This window comes from Carcharhinus amblyrhynchos, chromosome 26, assembly GCF_965287045.1.
Source record: "Carcharhinus amblyrhynchos chromosome 26, sCarAmb.v2.hapA, whole genome shotgun sequence".
In the NCBI taxonomy this organism is placed as follows: Eukaryota; Metazoa; Chordata; class Chondrichthyes; order Carcharhiniformes; family Carcharhinidae; genus Carcharhinus; species Carcharhinus amblyrhynchos.
In genome coordinates this window covers 3,257,329-3,277,366 of record NC_137349.1, presented here as the reverse complement: position 1 = coordinate 3,277,366, position 20,038 = coordinate 3,257,329, and the positions used below count along the sequence as shown (strand labels likewise).

General features: G+C 44.2%; 1 protein-coding gene across 1 annotated transcript in view; it reads left to right on the top strand.

Annotated features, from left to right (window-relative positions):
- The first annotated feature begins 2,689 nt into the window (after positions 1-2,689).
- Positions 2,690-20,038, top strand: part of LOC145358836 (guanine nucleotide-binding protein subunit alpha-14-like) — a 43,376-nt gene continuing 26,027 nt past the window's right edge. Inside the window, exons 1-2 of the mRNA XM_080213161.1 lie at positions 2,690-3,062; positions 18,612-18,796. Coding sequence (XP_080069287.1) covers positions 2,909-3,062; positions 18,612-18,796 — 339 coding nt within the window. The 5' untranslated portion in view covers positions 2,690-2,908. The remainder of the gene's footprint in view (positions 3,063-18,611; positions 18,797-20,038) is intronic.

The window sequence follows — 20,038 nt, the reverse complement described above, 5'->3', positions numbered from 1 at the left end:
CAAGGGTGTGCATGGCCACAGTGATGCCACAGTGAATGGCGGCCACTTCCTGCCTCTGGTGGATGTCTCTCTCTAGTCCTGCAAGAGGTAAGGACCAGGCTTCCTGTTCCCACAATTCCTCCTCCAGCTCCTCTTCCTCAGCCCCAGCAACAACCAAAAGGACAAGATCGATCGGTTGCTAAAAAAAAGCCACATTATCACTCTGAGGAGCGGGGGAGGGGAGTTGGGAAGGAACAATGTAAAGATTATGGAATACTGCTTGCCCCTAGCCCATCAACAGTCACTGTCCATACCCAGCCACATGCTCCCCAATCACCCCCAATTCCCCCAGACACATGCTCCCCACAATGACAGCTCCTTGCAAAGTTGAGAGGCTGCAGCAATGCAATTTTCAAGGGCTTTGTGCACATCCTTCAGCTGGAAGTGAGCTGAATGCACTAGGACCCAGCAGCACCACAAGACCTGAGGTCAGTGCTGAGACCTGGGTCCAGTTGGACATCGGAGCCCCTGCAGGTCAACTGCACCCCCCACCCCCCACCTCCCCATGTACTCACAGAGCCCCTCTCCCCCCACACACACTCACAGAGCCCCTCACTCCCCACACACACTCACAGAGCCCCTCTCCCTCCACACACACTCACAGAGCCCCTCACTCCCCACACACACTCACAGAGCCCCTCACTCCCCACACACACTCACAGAGCCCCTCTCCCTCCACACACACTCACAGAGCCCCTCTCCCTCCACACACACTCGCAGAGCCCCTCACTCCCCCACACACTCACAGAGCCCCTCACTCCCCACACACACTCACAGAGCCCCTCACTCCCCACACACACTCACAGAGCCCCTCACTCCCCACACACACTCACAGAGCCCCTCTCCCTCCACACACTCGCAGAGCCCCTCACTCCCCCACACACTCGCAGAGCCCCTCTCCCTCCACACACTCACAGAGCCCCTCACTCCCCACACACACTCACAGAGCCCCTCACTCCCCACACACACTCACAGAGCCCCTCACTCCCCCCACACACTCACAGAGCCCCTCACTCCCCACACACACTCACAGAGCCCCTCTCCCTCCACACACTCGCAGAGCCCCTCACTCCCCCACACACTCGCAGAGCCCCTCTCCCTCCACACACTCACAGAGCCCCTCACTCCCCACACACACTCACAGAGCCCCTCACTCCCCACACACACTCACAGAGCCCCTCACTCCCCACACACACTCACAGAGCCCCTCTCCCTCCACACACTCACAGAGCCCCTCACTCCCCACACACACTCACAGAGCCCCTCACTCCCTCCACACACTCACAGAGCCCCTCACTCCCTCCACACACTCACAGAGCCCCTCACTCCCCACACACACTCACAGAGCCCCTCACTCCCCACACACACTCACAGAGCCCCTCACTCCCTCCACACACTCACAGAGCCCCTCACTCCCTCCACACACTCACAGAGCCCCTCACTCCCCACACACACTCACAGAGCCCCTCACTCCCCACACACACTCACAGAGCCCCTCTCCCTCCACACACTCACAGAGCCCCTCACTCCCCACACACACTCACAGAGCCCCTCACTCCCCACACACACTCACAGAGCCCCTCACTCCCCAACACACTCACAGAGCCTTCAACACACCCCCCCACACATTCGCAAAGCCACCACCGCCCCAAGACAGAAAATGGCTGCAGCAACAGGAACCCGTGAGCAGCAGAGAGCCAGCAGGCACCACGTACTTACCTCCTCGCTGATGGAGCACCCGAATCGGATTTTTATTTAGCATGTCTGATCTGTGCTGACTTGGGATTGGCAGACACGGTGGTAAAGGAGGAAGTGCCGGTAAAGTTGGCCGGGCAGCCTATTAATTCAATTTAAATACATTTAAATTGCTGTCGCATCCATTTTGGGCGTAGTCTCGATTGCAGCCATTTTCAGCGCTTGGTAAAGGGAGAATGGGGGTGGGGGCGGTCGCAGATCGTGCTACTCGCCTCACACCCAATTTTATTAAGTTTTTGTGCCTGTAAAGGGCACAACTTGATGGTAAAATCAGGCCCAAAGTCAGTTAGTGTTAAATTCATTAGAGTTTAGAAGAGTGAGAGGGGATCTCACAGAAACATATAAAATTTGAATAGAGTCAGACAGGGTAGGTTTGGAAAGAATGTTCCTAATGGTGGGGAAGCCCAGAATTAGAGTCATAGTTTGAGGATGAGGGGTAAACCTTTTAGGACTGAGGTGAGGAGAAATTTCTTCACCCAGAGGGTAGTGATTGTGTGGAATTCACTCCCACAGGAAGCAGTTGAGACCAAAACATTATGTGACTTCAGGAAGAAATTGGGGCTAAAAGGATCAAGGGATATGGTGGGGGGAGATTAAGATATTGAATTTAATGATCAGCCATAATCATAATGGATAGCAGCGCAGGCTCAATGGGCTGAATGGCCTATTCCTGCTTCTAGATCCTGCTGTTCCTTTTTCACAGAGCTGTGTTAATACTGGTGTCCGCTGCACTGTAATGTCACTCCTGGGTTTCTGTTTTCTAAGTTTCACAACAATATACCACTGGGTAGTTACTGCTCTGAAAAAGCTCTTAGCGTTCATTCATGCAACCACAAATTAAATTATAATTTCAGAGTGGGCGTGTCTCAGATTCTTGCAAACATAATGAGAAACTGTTGCAATTTTCTTCCGATCAGTAAGTTGAAAAGCAGGTGGACGGATTCTCTCCCTTATTGCTGGGATTTATTTGAAAGGGACACTCCGGAGTAGAGGAGGAAAGGCAGTCCAGACCAAACCCGTCCCCATCGTACCTCTCGGGACAGGGCTCTGAATCCGATTCAGGTTTAGGGGCAGTTTCAACTACACATCAAGCAGTCAATCCATCCAAACAAGTATGGCATCTTGTCTACGGTGTTTGTCTTACTGTTGCTGTGTCTGTTGCCTATCAGAGGAGGAGAAAGTGAAATCAGACATCAACAAACGCATCAATAAGGAGTTACAACAACAGAAAGATCAGCGGAAGAGGGAACTCAAACTCCTGCTCTTAGGTAAGTGGAGAGAGAGAGAGAGAGCACACTCTTGCTCATGCAACCATTGCACCCCTAAGACTTAAAGTGCTTTCATCTGTCCAATTCAATCGATAATGCTGCTTTGCTTATTTACTAGTCTCACTAGTGGGCTTACCTTAATGAAGTTACTGTGAAAATCCCCTAGTCACCACACTCTGGTGCCTGTTCGGGTACACTGAGAGAGAATTTAGCACGGCCAATGCCTGTGGGAGGAAATTGGAGCACCCGGAGGAAAGCCATGCAGACACAGGGAGAATGTACAAACTCCGCACAGTGACCCAAACTGGGAATCGAACCCGGGGTCCCTGGTGTTTGGAGGCAGCAGTGCCACCCCATAGATATTTTTAAAAGGAAGTTTGCTGAGTTTGCTGAACTCTTGTTTTCCTAATAGAGGGAGGAGTTTGCCCCAATGTCACTAAAAGTCAATCCATAGTCTCTGAGTCAGAGGCAGGAATGTTACTCACGGAGTCACTGCTGACATGTTATTGCATGAACATTGATGTGAAAAGTATTCGTGTAAGGCCAAGTACCAGGTCCTGACCCAGTCTTACCGGAATTAAACAGAATGAGATTCCAGGCAGGAACTGTCTACAGTAATCTGTCTACACTATAACCCTGGCCTGGTATAAAACACAGTAAGAAGTCTCACAACACCAGGTTAAAGTCCAACAGGTTTATTTGGCAGCACAAGCCACCAACTTTCGGAGCGTTGTCCCTTCATATAAAACCAGACGATAATGACCCATTTGATAGTCTTGTGCGCTGCATAAACAGCAGCAGAGTGTACAGTGAAAGAGAATATAAAGAGTTTAGGAGAGAAATCAAAAAAAAGGCAAGCAAAGAGGAACTATAAAATTAAGTCATCAGGGAACATGGAACAAGATTGTTAAAGAGCATACAGGCCTAACAATTAAAAAGAGGCATGACTGTGATGGGAATAGAATCATTAAGAGATAGATAGGTTCATGCCACAAGTGACAATAGAGGGATGATAGAAAGGTAGATAATAATTTTACTTTGATATTTAGAGATAGATCAGGTAGTTAGGTAATTGAATTATCATGTAGGCATGACATTGAAAGAGAATTTTTTTAATTCGCTCATGGGACATGAGCATCACTGGCTGGGCCAGCATTTATTGACCATCCCGAGTTGCCCTTGAGAAGGTGATGGTGAGCTGCCTTCTTGAATCGCTGCAGTGCATTTGTTGTGGGTTGACCCACAATGCCATTAGGGAAGGAATTCCAAGATTTTGACCCACTGACTGTGAAGGAACAGCGATATATTTCCAAGTCAGTAGTATGGTGAGTGGCTTGGAGGGGAATTTGCAGGTGGTGGTGTTCCCATGTATCCTCTGCCCTTGTCCTTCTAGATGGAAGTAGTTGTAGGATTGGAAGGTGCTGTCTAAGGATCTTTGGTGAATTGCTACAGTGCATCTTTTAGATAGTACACACTGCTGCTACTGAGCGCTGGTGGTGGAGGGAGTGGATGAACAATTAAATAAATACATTTAAAATTTTAAAAAGGAATGATTGAATAAATCAAACAAACACAAAGTGCAATACGGCTCTAGCCCAAATGGATGGCATCCACATATTGTAAAAGAATCAAGGGAAATGAAAACAGAAGCTCATATTTAATAAAAGGTATTGGAGGACCAGTGAATAGCCAATGTCATTCCTGTTCCTAATTTAAGAAGGGAGACAGGATATGCTCAGGAATTATAGTCAGCTTGGCATCTGTTGTAAGAAAAATAATGGAGTCTTCAATAAAGGAGGGATTTTGATTTTGATTTGATTTGATCTGATTTATTATTGTCACATGTATTAGTATACAGTGAAATGTATTGTTTCTTGTACTATACAGAAAAGCATATCATGCATCAAGAAGGAAAGGAGAGAGTGCAGAATGTAGTGTTACAGTTAGTGTTACAGTTAGGGTGTAAAGAAAGATCCAACTTAATGAGAGGTAAGTCCATTCAGAAGTCTGATGGTAGCAGGGAAGAAGCTGTTCTTGAGTTGGTCAGTATAGAAGGACATCTAGAATTGAGAAACATATTAATGAATAGTCAGCACGGATTTCAAAATAGAAAATCTTGTTTGACTTGGATGAAGGGACTGAAGGTAAGTTGCTCAGTTTGACACAAAAAGGTAGGAAAGTAAATTGTGAAGGGGACATAAGGAGGGTACAAAGGGGCATAGATAGGTTAAATGAGTGGGCAAAACACTGGCCAATGGAATCGAGTGCGGGCAAATGTGGAAGTGTCCATTTTGGCAGTAAGGAAAAAAAGAATCTTATTATCTAAATGGTGACAGATTGCTGAGCTTTGAGGTGCAGAGGGATCTGGATGACCTAGTGCATGAATCACAGAAGGCCAGCACATAGGTACGGCAAGTAATTAGGAAAGCTAATAGCATGTTATCATTTATTTGTGAGGGAAATTGATTACAAAATAGGAAAGTAATGCTTCCATTGCACAGGGCATTAGTGAGACCACATCTGGAGTATTGTGTATAGCGCTGGTCTCCTTATTTAAGGGAAGATGTAAATGCATAAGAAACAGTTCAGAGAGAGTTTACCAGTCTAATACCAGGAATGCAGGTGTTGTCTTTTGAGGAAAGGTTGGAAAGGTTAGGTTTGTATCCATTTGAGTTTAGAAGAGTAAGAGGCAACTTGATCAAAACTTTCAAGATCCTGAGGGGTATTAACAGGGTGGATTTAGAGAGGATGTTTCTCTTGTGAGAGAATCTAGATCTTGGCATCACTTTTTAAAAGTAAGGGGGCAAATTTTCCAGTTCTGCTGCCATGAGAAACGTAGTGGGCAAGGTGTGGACATTGCCCACTACAATTGACCTCAGGCAGGATTTTCCAGTTTCAAGGTAAGCGTGGCCAGAAAATCCCACCCAAGGTGTTACACATTTAAAATAGAGATGAGGAGAAATTCTTTCCCTCAGAGGGTAGTAAGTCTCTGGAATTCTCTTCCTCAAAAGGCAGTGGAAGCAGAGTCTTTAGAGAGAGATGATTATAGGTTCTATGGAGAAAAAGGTTGAATTCATTTGGGTGGAGATTAGAATTATGAAGGAGAAAAAGTCACTGATAGGCATTGTCTATAAGCCACTAAATAATGGGGCAAGCAATAAACAATGAAATAACTGATTTATGTAAAAATGGTACGGTAATTATCATGGGGGATTTTAATCTATGTATCAATTTGTCAAACCAGGTCAGTAAAGACAGCCTTGAGGAGGACTTTGTAGAACGTATCCACGATAGTTTCCTCAAATGGTATATAATGGAACCTACAAGGGAGCAAGCTATCCTAGATCTGATCCTGTGTAATGAGACAGGAATAACTAATGATTTCATAGTTAGGGATCCTCTCAGAAGGAGCAATTATAGATCGGTGAATTTAAAATACAGATGGAGTGTGAGAAGGTCAAATCCAATGCCAATGCCTTGTGCTTAAACAAAGGAGACGACAATGGGATGAGGGAGGAGTTGGCTAAGGTAGACTGAGAGCAAAAGCTTTATGGTGGGACAATTGAGGAATGGTGGAGGACTTTCAAAATGATTTTTCACAATGCTCAGCAGAAGTATATACCAATGAAAAGGAAGGACTGTCGGAAAAGCGATAGTTAGCAATGGATATCTGAGGGAATAAAGGAGGGTATCAAATTGAAAGAAAATGCATATTAAAGTGGTAAAATTAATAGGAAGCTAGAGCATTGAGAAATCTTTGAAGGTTAACAAACAACCACAGAAAAAGCTATAAATTAAGATAGATTAAGAGAGTAACCTAGCTCAAAATATAAAAACAGATAACAGAAGTTTCTACAAATATATAAAACAAAAAAGAGTGACTAAGGTCTTTGGAGGTTGACAAGGGGAGCTTAAACATGAGAAATGAAGAAATGGCTGAGGCATTGAACAAGTATTTTGTGTTGGTCTTCACAGTGAAAGACACAAATAACATGGCAAAAATTAATAGCAAGGAGGCTATGGCAGATGAGAAATGATCATTATCACTAAAAAGGTAATATTGGGCAAGTTAATGGGGCTAAAGTTAGACAAGTCTCCTGGCCCTGATGGAATGCATTCCAGGATATTAAAAGAGATTGAGGGGAAATGCACTCATCGCAATTTACTAAAATTCGCTGGACTTTGGGGAGGTTCCGGCAGATTGGAAAACAGCAAATGTGATGCCACTGTTTAAAAAAGGAGGTAGACAAAAGGTGGGTAACTATAGGCCAGTTAACATAACTTCTGTGGTGGGGAAAATGCTTGGATCTATCATCAAGGAAGAAATAGCGAGACATCTAGATAGAAATTGTCACATGGGCAGACGCAGCATGGATTCATGAAGGGCAGGTCATATTTAACTAATTTAGTGAAATTCTTTGAGGATATTATGAGCGCAGTGGACAATGAGGTGGATATGGCTTATCTGGATTTCCAGAAGGCATTTGACAAGGTGCCGCATAAAAGGCTGCTGCATAAGATAAAGGTACACAGCATTATGGGCAATGTATTAGCTTGGACAGAGGATTGGTTAACTAACAGAAAGCCAAGAGTGGGGGTAAATGGGTGTTTTTCTGGTTGGTGATCAGCGATAGTGGTGTGCCTCAGAGATCAGGGTTAGGACTGCAATTACATAAGAACATAAGAAATAGGAGCAGGAGTAGGCCATCTAGCCCTCGAGCCTGCCCCGCCATTCAACAAGATCATGGCTGATCTGAAATGGATCAGTTCCACTTTCCCGCTTTTTCCCCATAACCCTTAATTCCCTTGTCTATCAGAAACCTATCTACCCGTGATTTAAATATATTCAGTGAGGCAGCCTCCACCACTTCAATGAGCAGAGAACTCCAGAGATTCGCCACCCTTTGAGTGAAGAAGTTCCTCCTCAACTCCGTTCTAAACTGCACCCCTCCCCCCCACGCCCCCGCTTACTTTGAGGCTATGCCCTCTTGTTCTGTTTTTCTTTCTAAGCGGAAAGAAACTCTCTACCTCTACCCTATCTAGCTCCTTCATTATCTTGTAAGATCTATAAGATCTTACAAGGGAGAGACCTATCTATAAGCTCTCCCCTCAGCCTGCTAAACTCCAACGATTACAGACCCAGTCTATTCAATCTCTCTTCATAAGCTAACCCCCTTATCTCCGGTATCAGCCTGATGAACCTTCTCTGTACTCCCTCCAAAGCCAAATACCCTTTCGCAAATAAGGGGACCAAAACTACACACAATACTCCAGCTGCAGCCTCACCAGTACCCTGTACAGCTGCAGCAAGACCTCCCTGCTTTTATATTCTATCCCCCTCACTATAAAGGCCAACATTCCATTCGCCTTCTTGATCACCTGCTGCACCTGCAGACTGGGTTTTTGTGATTCATGCACAAGGACCGCCAGGTCCCTCTGCACTGTAACATGCTGCATTGTTTACAATTTACATAGCTGACACTAAGATGAGTGGTTGAGCAAAGTGTGCAGAGGACACTGAAAGTCTGTAGAGCGATATAGATAGTTTAAGTGAGTGGGCAAGGGTCTGGCAGATGGAATACAATGTTGATAAATGTGAGGTCATCCCTTTTGGTAGGAATAACAGCAAAATGGATTATTATGTAAATGGTAAAAAAATTGCAGCACGCTGCTGTGCAGAGGGACCTGAGCGTCCTTGTGTATGAATCGTAAAAGTTTGGCTTGCAGGTGTAACAGGTAATTAAGAAGGCAAATGGAACTTTGTCCTTCATTGCTAGAGGGATGGAGGTAAAAACAGAAAAGTTATGTTGCAGCTGTGTAAGATGCTGGTGAGGCCACACCTGGAGTACCATGTACAGTTTTGGTCTCCTTACTTGAGAAAGGATATACTGGCACTGGAATAGGTGCAGGTGAGATACACTAGGTTGATTCTGGAGTTGAGGGGGTTGCCTTAAGAGGAGAGATTGAGTAGACTGGGGCTATACTCATTAGAATTTAGAAAAATGAGGGGGGATCTTATAGAAACATGTAAGATTATGAAGGGAATAGATAAGATAGAAGCAGGGAAGTTGTTTCCACTCGCGAGTACATCTAGAACTAGGGGGCATAGCCTCAAAATAAGAGGAAGCAGAATTAGGACTGAGATGAGGAGGAACTTCTTCACACAAATGGTTGTGAATCTGTGGAATTCCCTGCCCAGTGAAGCAGTTGAGGCTCCCTCAATTGTTTTTACAGCAAGGATAGATTTTTGAACAGTAAAGGAATTAAGGGTTACGGTGAGCAGGCGGCTAAGTGGAGCTGAGTCCACAAAAAGATCAGCCGTGGTCTTATTGAATGGCGGAGCAGGCTTGAGGGGCCAGATGGCCTACTCCTCCTCCTAGTTCTTACGTTCTTATGTTTTTTGAATATTTTTAAGGCAGAGCTTGATAGATTCTAGATTAACAAGGGGGTGAAAGGTCAATGGGGGTAGGCAGGAATGTGGAGTTGAGGTTACAGCCAAATCAGCCACGATCTAATTGAATGGTAAAGCAGGCTCGAGGGGGCTGAGTGGGCTGCTTCTGCTCCTCACTCATCTGTTTGTATGCTCACACCTTCGTACATATGACCAACCTTATTGAATCTTTTTGAGAGAATAGAAAGTGGGAGTGCAGTAGATGTTGTGTATTTGAATTTTCAAAAGGTCTTTGATAAAGTGCCCTATGGTGGACCAATGAGCAAGGTCAGAGATTGGGAAGTCAGGGGATAAGTGGCATATGAATCAATTTCAGGACAGAAAGCAGAAAGTGGGAGTAAAGGGTGGCAGGATGTGGGGAGTGGTGTTGCAGAAAGATCAATGCGGGGAATCACTGAACAAAATTGCAACAAATTCCAAGAAGACATTGGCCAGAATTTTCCATCTGTCTCACCGGCGGGATATTTCAGTGCCCCTTGCTGTGGGTTTCCCAGCGGCAAGGGGTGCATTGAACAGAAAGCCCCACTGACAGTGATGGAGTCAGAAGATGCTGCTGTCGGCCAGTGGTGGGCCCCCTCTGACTCCACTGCAATGAGGCTACTGTGAAAATCCCCTAGTCACCGCACTCTGGCGGCTGTCTGGGTAAACTGAAGGAGAATTTAGCACGGTCGATGCACCTAACCAGCACATCTTTCAGACTGTGGGAGGAAGAACTGAATAGATGGTCACCAACATAAGATAGTCACCAAGAATCTAACAAATTTGAAGAAATTTCTTTATCCAGAAGTTGGGAAGGTGGAACTTGTTACCATGCTGCAATCGAATAGAATCATAGAATCCAAACAATGCAGAAGGAGGCCATTTGGCCCATCAAGTCTGCACTGACTCTTACCCATGATCCCATACATATATCCCACTAATCCCCCTAACCCTGTATATCTTGGGACATGAAGGGGCAATTTAGCATGGCCAATCCATCTAACCTACGTACCTTTGGACTGTGGGAGGAAACTGGAACACACAGAGGAAACCCACGCCGACATGGGGAGAATGTGCAAATTTCACACAGACAGGGACCCAAGCCAGGAATTGAACCCAGGTCGATGGTGCTGTGAGACAGCATTGCTAACCATTGTGCCATCAATTTTAGGGGGAACCAGAAATGCTTTTGATAAAAAAGGAAATAAAGGCTTTAGTTAGTAGATTTAGATGCAAAAAGATAGGAGGATGCTCGAATGTAGCATAAAGGTTTGGGCCAATTGGCCTGTGTTAGTGCTATATATCATCATAACCCTACATGACAGAAAATATCTCTAATGGCTACAAAATATGTAAAAGTTCAATTTAAAAAATATGTATATTTTGGCTTCTCTTCACTGTCTCCCATGGATTTTGACTCATTCTGAGGTGTGGTTCCATGAGAGCTCTCCGACGTGTCACTCTTCATGTCTGAGCAAGGCCAGTGAAACTCGGCTACAACTCATCCATTGAGAGCGGAGCCTGAACCAGCTGTAACTCAATGCCTCATCTGCACTTCTCAGCAGAGAGGTGGGAAAGGCCAGAAATAGCAATGAGAGAAAAACAAAAACCAGCCTGGAGAGGTGAGAAACTGCTTTCACAGAAACGCCTTTGACTGCATCAACACACTTGAAATCACTTCTCCCCTTTTTAGTGATGAGAGGGAACACAATGCAGTTAAGCAGGTTCTCCTGTGGCCACATCTGAAAATACCGAATGTGTTGGCTGTCTTCCATTTGCCTGGAGCGTTGGTGTGATTTCAAATCAACTGTGCTAAATTCCTGCTTCCGTTTCTCTGAGATGTCATTTGTGTGGGTGTAAATTGTTAATGCTCTTTATTGTATTAACATAATATAGTTTCAGTTGAAAACCTACGTCTTCAGTAGTCAAAGAAAGCTGGAAATAACGCCTTGGAGAAAAGTGACATGTGGTTGACAGAACCGTAGTAGAACCAGATTATCCAACCTGCTCCCACTGGTTCATGCATATAGAATCATAGAAACACGACAGTGCAGAAAGAACCTCCACCTTGGTGAGCATTTACCTTGGTCAGTACACCTGACCTACACATCTTGGACACCTATGGGCAGTTCAGCATGGCCAATCCACCTAACCTGCACACCTTTGGACTGTGGGAGGAAACCAGAGCACCCAAACGAACCCCACACACTTACAGGGAGAACTGGCAAAATCCACACAGTCACCCAAGGCCGGAATTGAACACAGGGCCCTGGCACTATGAGGCAGCAGTGCTAACCACTGAGTGACTGGGCAGCCCATGGGCACAGTAAATGTGGAATAAGAAAAGTCCATTCAGTCTAGCCAACTTGTTCTCACCAACTCAAGCATAATCTACTTTTCCCATGATTATATCACATGTCAGAAAACTTACATAAAAAAATGTATATTTAGACAATATTCAAGTTACCAATACTCAGCTGTGTACTTCCACAGAATGATCAGGGAAGCCTTTAATTATCTTTACATTTATTTTACCTTTAAATTCTATTTATCCCTACAACCTCAAAACCCATTTCTAGGCAGTTCCTTAGTGAAACAGTTAAACAGAGTGCTTATGCATATCCATGAGGGGTTGTGGGAATTCTTCTCATCTCTTATTCATTATCTCAAGCAAAGTAACTTCAACTGGTTCTGCTCGGATTCCTTTGTATTTACAGGGAAAGTCCAAATGAGAAAGTTTATTTAACATTTTAGAATCATAGAGGTTTACAGTTCTTTGGCTCAACTTGTCCATGTCGCCTTTTTTTTTAAACCCCGAAACTAGTCCCAATTGCTCGCATTTGGCCTCTATCCCTCTATACCCATCTTACCGATGTAACTGTCTAAATGCTTTTTAAAGGCAAAATTGTACCTGCCTCTACTACTACCTCTGGCAGCTTGTTTCAATACTCACTACCCTCTGTGTGAAAAAATTGCCCCTCTGAACACTTTTGTATCTCTCCCCTCTCACTTTAAACCTATGCCGTCTAGTTTTAGACTCCCCTACCTTTGGGAAAAGATATTGACTATCTAGCAAATCTGTGCCCCTCATTATTTTATAGACCTCTATAAGATCACCCCTCAGCCTTCTACACTCCAGAGAAAAAAGTCCCAGTCTATCCAGCCTCTCCTTATAACTTAAACCATCAAGTCCTGGTAGCATCCCAGTAAACATTTTCTGCACTCTTTCTAGTTTAATAATATCCTTTCTAAAATAGGGTGACCAGAACTGTACACAGTATTCCAAGTGTGGCCTTATCAATGTCTTGTACAACTTCAACAAAACAGTCCCAAGTCCTGTATTCAATGTTCAGACCAATGAAACCAAGCATACGGAATGCCTTCTTCACCACTCTATCCACCTGAGATTCCACTTTCAAGGAGCTATGAACTTTGATCTGTAACTCTCCCCAGTGCCCTACCATTAACTGAGTAAGTCCTGCCCTGGTTCAGTCTACCAAAACGCATCACCTCACATCATCAGCCCACTGGCCCAATTGATCAAGATACCATTGCAATCCGAGATAACTTTCTTCACTATCCACTATGCCACCAATCTTGATGACATCTGCAAATTTGCTGATGACACCAAGATGGCTGGATTGGCGGGCAGTGAGGAGCAGTGTCTGGCAATACAGCGGGATATTGATAGGCTGGTTGATTGGGCAGATACGTGGCAAATGGAGTTTAATCCGGATAAATGTGAGTTGATGCATTTTGGCCGGAATAATGTAGGAGGAAGTTATATGATAAAGGGTAAGCCCGTAAGGAGTATAGAGTCGCAGCGAGACCTGGGGGTGCAAGTACACAAGTCTTTGAAGGTGGCAGTGCAAGTGGAGAGTGTATTGAAGAAAGCCTATGGTATGTTAGCCTTTATAGGAAGGGGTATAGAATATAAGAGCTGGAGTCTAATGTTGCAGTTGTACAGAACGTTGGTTAGGCCGCATTTGGAGTACTGCATCCAGTTCTGGTCGCCTTACTACCGGAAGGACGTGGAGACTCTGGAGAGAGTGCAGAGGAGGTTTACCAGGATGTTGCCTGGTATGGAAGGACTGGGGTATGAGGAAAGATTGAAGAAATTGGGGCTCTTTTCCCTTGAAAGATGCCGACTGAGGGGGGATCTAATAGAGGTATATAAGATTATGAAGGGTATAGATAGAGTAAACAGAGGTAAGCTATTTCCTATGATAGAGACACGTAGGACAAGGGGCCATGGACTTAAGGTGAGGGGGGGAGCGGTACAACACAGATATTAGAGGGAGGTTTTTCACACAGAGGGTAGTGGGGGTATGGAATGCTCTGCCAAGTAAGGTGGTGGAGGCAAACACGCTAGAGTCCTTTAAGAGTAACTTAGACAGGCACATGACTGAGTTGGAGATGGGTGAATAGAGGAGAACCTTTTAAATAAGGGTGTCCCTGGTAATATAAATGGGTATAGTATGATAATAATGTTTTTTCTCTTTTCATTCACAGGTTTTAAGTCAGTCCACCTCGTGTCCAACGAGGGGCATACACGCGATGGGTCGTACAGGGGCTGCTCTTGGTTGTTCGAGATTGGCCTAGTGCTTCATGTCGTTAGTGTGTGCCTAAACTGGACCAGATACTGGGCAAGACGACAGCTCAGTGACTATCGCTGATTGCTGTGCAGACACATGGATTTGGGCTGGTGTCTGTGGAAGTTTGCGCATTCTCCCCGTGCTTGCGTGGGTTTTCTCCGGGTGCTCCGGTTTCCTCCCACACCCCAAAGATGTGCTATTAGGCTGATTGGCAGGAATAAATTGCCCCTAAGTCAGTTTCCCTCAATCTGGATGGCCATAAAACATTAGATAGGGGTCGTGGGTAGAGAGGTGGACTGGTGGTGTTGAGATGGCGGCGCGGGCTCGTTGGGCCGAAGGGCCTGTTTCCCAGGCTGATTTTGTTCTTTGTTCTTTACTAACCATGCCTCCTATATTCTCGTCCAAATCAGAAATATTTTCCAGCAGAAAGCAAAAGGCTAAGAAAATATCATATTGAGGTGACATCAGTCCACAAGCAATGTGTTGTTTGAAAGAAGGAACTTCTTTATGTAAATAAATATCAAAGTTTAACAATAAGAGTAACTCAGCACAACAATAATAATTATGGAAACAGAAGTGCTAGTAAAACAGGCCCTGCTTTGTAGACTGAAAGACTCGCCAAAACTCACACATGCTTGGAACTCTCAGTGGAAACCAGTACAACAAATACATATGAAAAAGGCTTATAAAAATACTCTGTGCTCAAAATGACACATATGAGCAACAATTGACGATTGTTATGCATAATGTGGAGATGCCGGCGTTGGACTAGGGTGGGTAAATCCAGACAAATGTGAGGATATGTATTTTGGAAGGTCTAATACAGATTGGAAATATACAGTAAATGGCAGAACCCTTAACAGCATTGATAGGCAGAGGGATCTGGGTGTACAAGTACACAGGTACTGAAAGTGGGAACGCAGGGGGAGAAGGTATTCAAGAAGGCATACAGCATGCTTGCCTTTATCGGCTAGACCAGTTTAAGAATTGGCAAGTCATGTTGCAGCTTTATAGAACCTTAGTTAGGCCACACTAGGAATATAGTGTTCAATTCTGGTTGCCACACTACCAGAAAGGTGTGAAGGCTTTGAAGAGGGTACAGAAAAGATTCACCAGGATGTTGCATTAGCAATGAGGGGATGTTGGAGAACCTTGGTTTGTTCTCTCTAAAATGATGAAGGATGAGAGATGACCTGATAGAAGTCTATGAGGGACATGGACAGAATGGATAGTCAGAAGCTTTTTCTCAGGGCGAAAGAGTCAATTACTAGGGGGTATAGGTTTAAGGTGTGAGGGGCAAGGTTTAAAGGAAATGTATGAAGTAAGTTTTTTGCACAGAGGGTGTTAGTGCCTGGAACTCTCTGCCAGGGGAGGTAATGGAAGCAAATAGGACAGTGAGTTTTGAGGGAAATCTTGGCAAATACATAGATAGGATGGGAAAGGAGGGATATAGTCCCCGGAAGGGTAGGGGGTTTTAGTTCAGTTGGGCAGCATGGTCGGTGCAGGCTTGGGGGGGCCAAAGGGCCTGTTCCTGTGCTGTAATTTTCTTTGTTCTTTGTTCTGAGTGCTTTGTATACATCAGAAGTCTGCAAAATGGACTTTCATTCCATCAGTCTGAACACTGACATGGATCCCGATTCTTCATTTTGGATGTTGCACTTCCTGTTAATGCCCTCTTTTAAACATATACAGCTAAACATGAGTTCAGCGGCATTAGAGATCTCTCCCCGCTCCCCAACACAAATTCCATCTTCCTCACCACCCCCTCAGCACCATTTAAAGGCATCACTATGGGACTTTCAGGTGGGCTCCTGTGGCTTTCTACTGTCTGCCGAAGGGTTAGTGGAGATGTTGTGGACTGTGTTATTGGTGGATCTGAGTCTGAAGGGAGTAGCGCTGGGATTTCAGCAGACTTCTGAAGGCCCCTGAACACAAAGCTGACTCTCAGTCATGGGGTTTGGTGTTCGTCCCTCTAGGACTGCAGAAGAAAGGCAGAGGCAGCAGGTGGAAGATGTTGTGCATAAATGGAACAGGAAGTGGGCTCTCAATAAAAGGCCATATCTACCAAGTGTTATTCAGCTACTAATTTCAACCTTCTCCAAGCATTCCAGTTTAATGTGCCAAACAAGGACAGGAGTCAACTTTTAATTAATTTAACAATCTTCACTTTATTTAATATTTACCAAACTCAAATTTGTAACAGATGCAATACTTTTAAGTCTTTTACTGAATTTTAACTCTTCACGGAACTTTTACTCTTAACTGAACTCTAATTCTTTAACTGAAAACAGATACTACCTGGTTTAGAACAAAATGGCCAGGTTCGTCCCTGATGTAGATCCTCATGGTCTTCTTTGATGTTCTTCAGGGTACAGTTCTCTACACCCTAGCTATGACTGTAACACTACCTTCTGCACCCTCTCCTTTCCTTTTCTATGTACGGTATGCTTTGTCAGTATAGTGTGCAAGAAACAATACTTTTCACTGTATACTAATACATGTGACAATAATAAACCAAATCAAAAAAAAGATCTGGCACCTCACATATCTATAAATTGAAGAAGAGAAAGGAACTTCTGAAATATCTCAGCATTTCACATATATTAGCTTGGGTTACTGGACAAAGGCAGGAAAATGGCACAAAATCATGGGCTGGAATGTTACCTGATTCCAAGGGTGGTGAGTCTTGGAGAACAGCACTCTCAGTTGGCCTCGAGTGAGATTGTACAAACCTCGGGTGGACATGCTGGTAAAATTCCACCCATCGTGCTCATTTGGAGAGTTGGTGCAGATGTGATGAGCCAATTGCTGTAGCAATTCTGTGATTCTGTAAATTAAAGTAACTCGTTGTATAGACATAAACGATGTGTAGGTTAGGTGGATTGGCCATGCTAATTTGCCCCTTAGTGTCCCAAGATGTGCAGGTTAGGTGGATTGGCCATGTTAAATGCATGGGGTTATGGAGATAGTGCAGGGGACTGGATCTAGATAAAGTGCTCTTTCGGAGAGTCTATGTAGAGTTGATAAGCTGAATGGCCTTTTTCTGCATTGTATGGATTCCATAGATTCTATTCTATGGCTATAACAGGAGATAATCCTGCAGTCACACATTTTACTCCTCTCTAATTGTATATCATGTTACCGACAGTGCACTGAAAACACCTTAATTTCCTTTTCCTACTCACTTTGGTGTCAAATTTTTAGAAATCTGCGTGTAACAGACAAATGACCACAGCTTCTAACATCGGGCTTTAATGACAATGAAATTCTTTTGAAGTACAGTCACTGTTATACTGTGGCAAAATGCAATAACCAGTTTCCTCACAGCTAGTTCCCACAAATTATGATGTGATAATGACCAGATCATTTGGGGTTTTTTTTCGCAGTTTAAAGTAAAAATATTAGCCAGAACACTGGGAGATTAGGGTAGCATAGTGGCACAGTAGTTGGCACTTCTGTCTCACAGTGCCAGGAACCTGACTTCAATTCAGGTCTTGGGACACTGTCTGTGTCCAGTCTGCACATTCTCCCCATGTCTGCGTGAGTTTTCTCTAGTAGTTTCGGTTTCCTTCCAGAGACCAAAGATGTGCGGGTTAGATGGATTGGTCATGCTAAGTTGCTCCTTCATGTCCCAATATGTAGGTTAGGTGGATTGGTTGTTAAAAATGTGTGGGGTTATTGGGATGGAGTGGGGGAGAGGGCCTGGGTAAGATATCCTGTCAGAGAGTTGGTGCAGACTCAATGAGGTGAATGGCCTCCTTTTGCATTGTAGGGATTCAATGATATTTTCCGACTTTTTTTTAAAACAGTTCCATAGACTCTTTTGTATTCACCTAAGAGGGAAGACTTAATTTGCTTTAATGTCTTATCTGATGGTGTCAGTATGGCAATGGAGAACCCTGATTTTATGCTCAAGTCTCAGTGGTGGGATTGAACCTCGGACCAGCTGACTCAGAGGCAAAAATGTTACCAACCGAACCACAGTTGGTTTGGCTGGAATTTATTGTCCGTTTGTAAGTAATTACCTTGAGAAGATGGCGATAGGGCCCCTTTTTAGCAAGGTCGCTTTGAACTGGAGTCACAATTTGTCAGCCTCTAATCCCATAAATAAGGAGTCATTATGTCTCAATCCCCACCTGGGCACATAGTATCTTCCTTTTGACACACTGAGAGCTCTGTATCTCCCTTCCACATCCCACCACCACCCCATCCCCACCCCGTCCCCGCCCCCCCTACAGAACATCAAACCATGTACCTTTTCCAGTTAATACAAAATGCTGGAGACAAGCATTAAGGTTTCAGTTTGTACTTCCCTGAACTTCCCAATCCATGGGGAAACACTTCCCTTTCCGATCACGTCCTTCCAGTGAAAGGATGGATTTGAAATCAGTGACTCACTGTGTAGTAAGTTGGGCTGCAAGACAATATAGAACGCCAATGTTCCTCACGGTTACTTTGGCAGTTTTCCTTATTCTGTAATAATTGAGCAGTCTAATCTGTACCTTGATGTTTCATTTAAACCAGGCACTGGAGAAAGTGGCAAAAGCACATTCATCAAACAGATGAGAATCATCCATGGGTCTGGATACTCCGAGGAAGACAGGAAAGCCTTTGCAAAGTTGGTCTACCAGAACATAATCACCGCAATCCAGTCCATTGTAAGAGCTATGGACACCTTGAATATACCATACCAACAACCGGGAAATAAGGTAAGATCTAAAGGAATGATGTGTGAAAAATGACTAAAATAAATCTTTTGATTTAAATTTCTTCCTTCTTAGGCTTGTATTGTCTGATTCATGTGAGGATGGTTCTGACTATATTTAAGCAGTTTCTAGTTCATTCCTAAGAAATAAGGATGACAAGAGATTAACTTCTAAGTTAGAATTCATAGAATACCTACTATTGCTAACTATTATGTCACCATCCCACCCATTGTTCAATCTCGCGACTGAGGGCCTTTGCCTGTCAACTGCAGAAGGAGGCCATTCCACCCATTGAGTCTGCACCAACAACAATCCCACCCAGGCTCTATTCCCATAACCCCACACATTTATCCTATTAGTTCCCCTGACACTATGGGGCAATTTAGCATTGCCAATCAAGCTAACCCACACATCTTTGGACTGTCAGAAGAAACCCACGCAGACACGGGGTGAATGTGCAAACTTCATACAGAGAATGACCCAAGGCCAGAATCGAACCCAGGTCTCTGGCGCTGTGTGGCAGCAGTGCTAACTATTGTGTCACCATCCCACCCATTGTTTAATCTCGCGACTGAGGGCCTTTGCCTGTCAACTGCACCCACTGAGGATGAATATTGGCACGCTGCTACAATGAATTCAAATCATTATCAAAAGGTAAACATGGTGGACATGTCTTGCGATCACCATTCTACAAACAACAAACAACAAATCAATGGTTTTTTTGCTGGTGTTGTTTGAAGGAGAAATGTTGGCCGAACACCAGGGGAATTTGTTGCTGTTTATTAAATAGTCACAAGACATTTCTAACATTCACCTGAAACAGACAGATGGGAGATCAGCTCCCCGTGTTATCCAAAGGGTGGGACTCACCCACTTAAAGTACCTTGTACTGAACTGTTTGACTTACTGCTCCAGCTGATGGATTCCCACTCCATCCATTACCAGTCCACTGTGACTATCACTGATGTGATCCAAGAGACACGAGTTTTAGTGAACTGAAGGAAATCAGAATTAGTAGAAAAATGGTTTGGGGGAAATTAATGAGATTGAAGGCGGATAAATCTCCAGGGCCTGAAATCTTCATTCCAAAGTATCTAAGGAAGTGGCACTAGAAATCGAAGATCCATTGGTGATCATTTTCCAAAATTCTTTGGACTCTGGACTGGTTCCTATAGATTGCGTGTAGTTAATGTAAACCCACTATTCAAAAAGGGAGATAAAAATAAAAATAAGGAATTATTGACC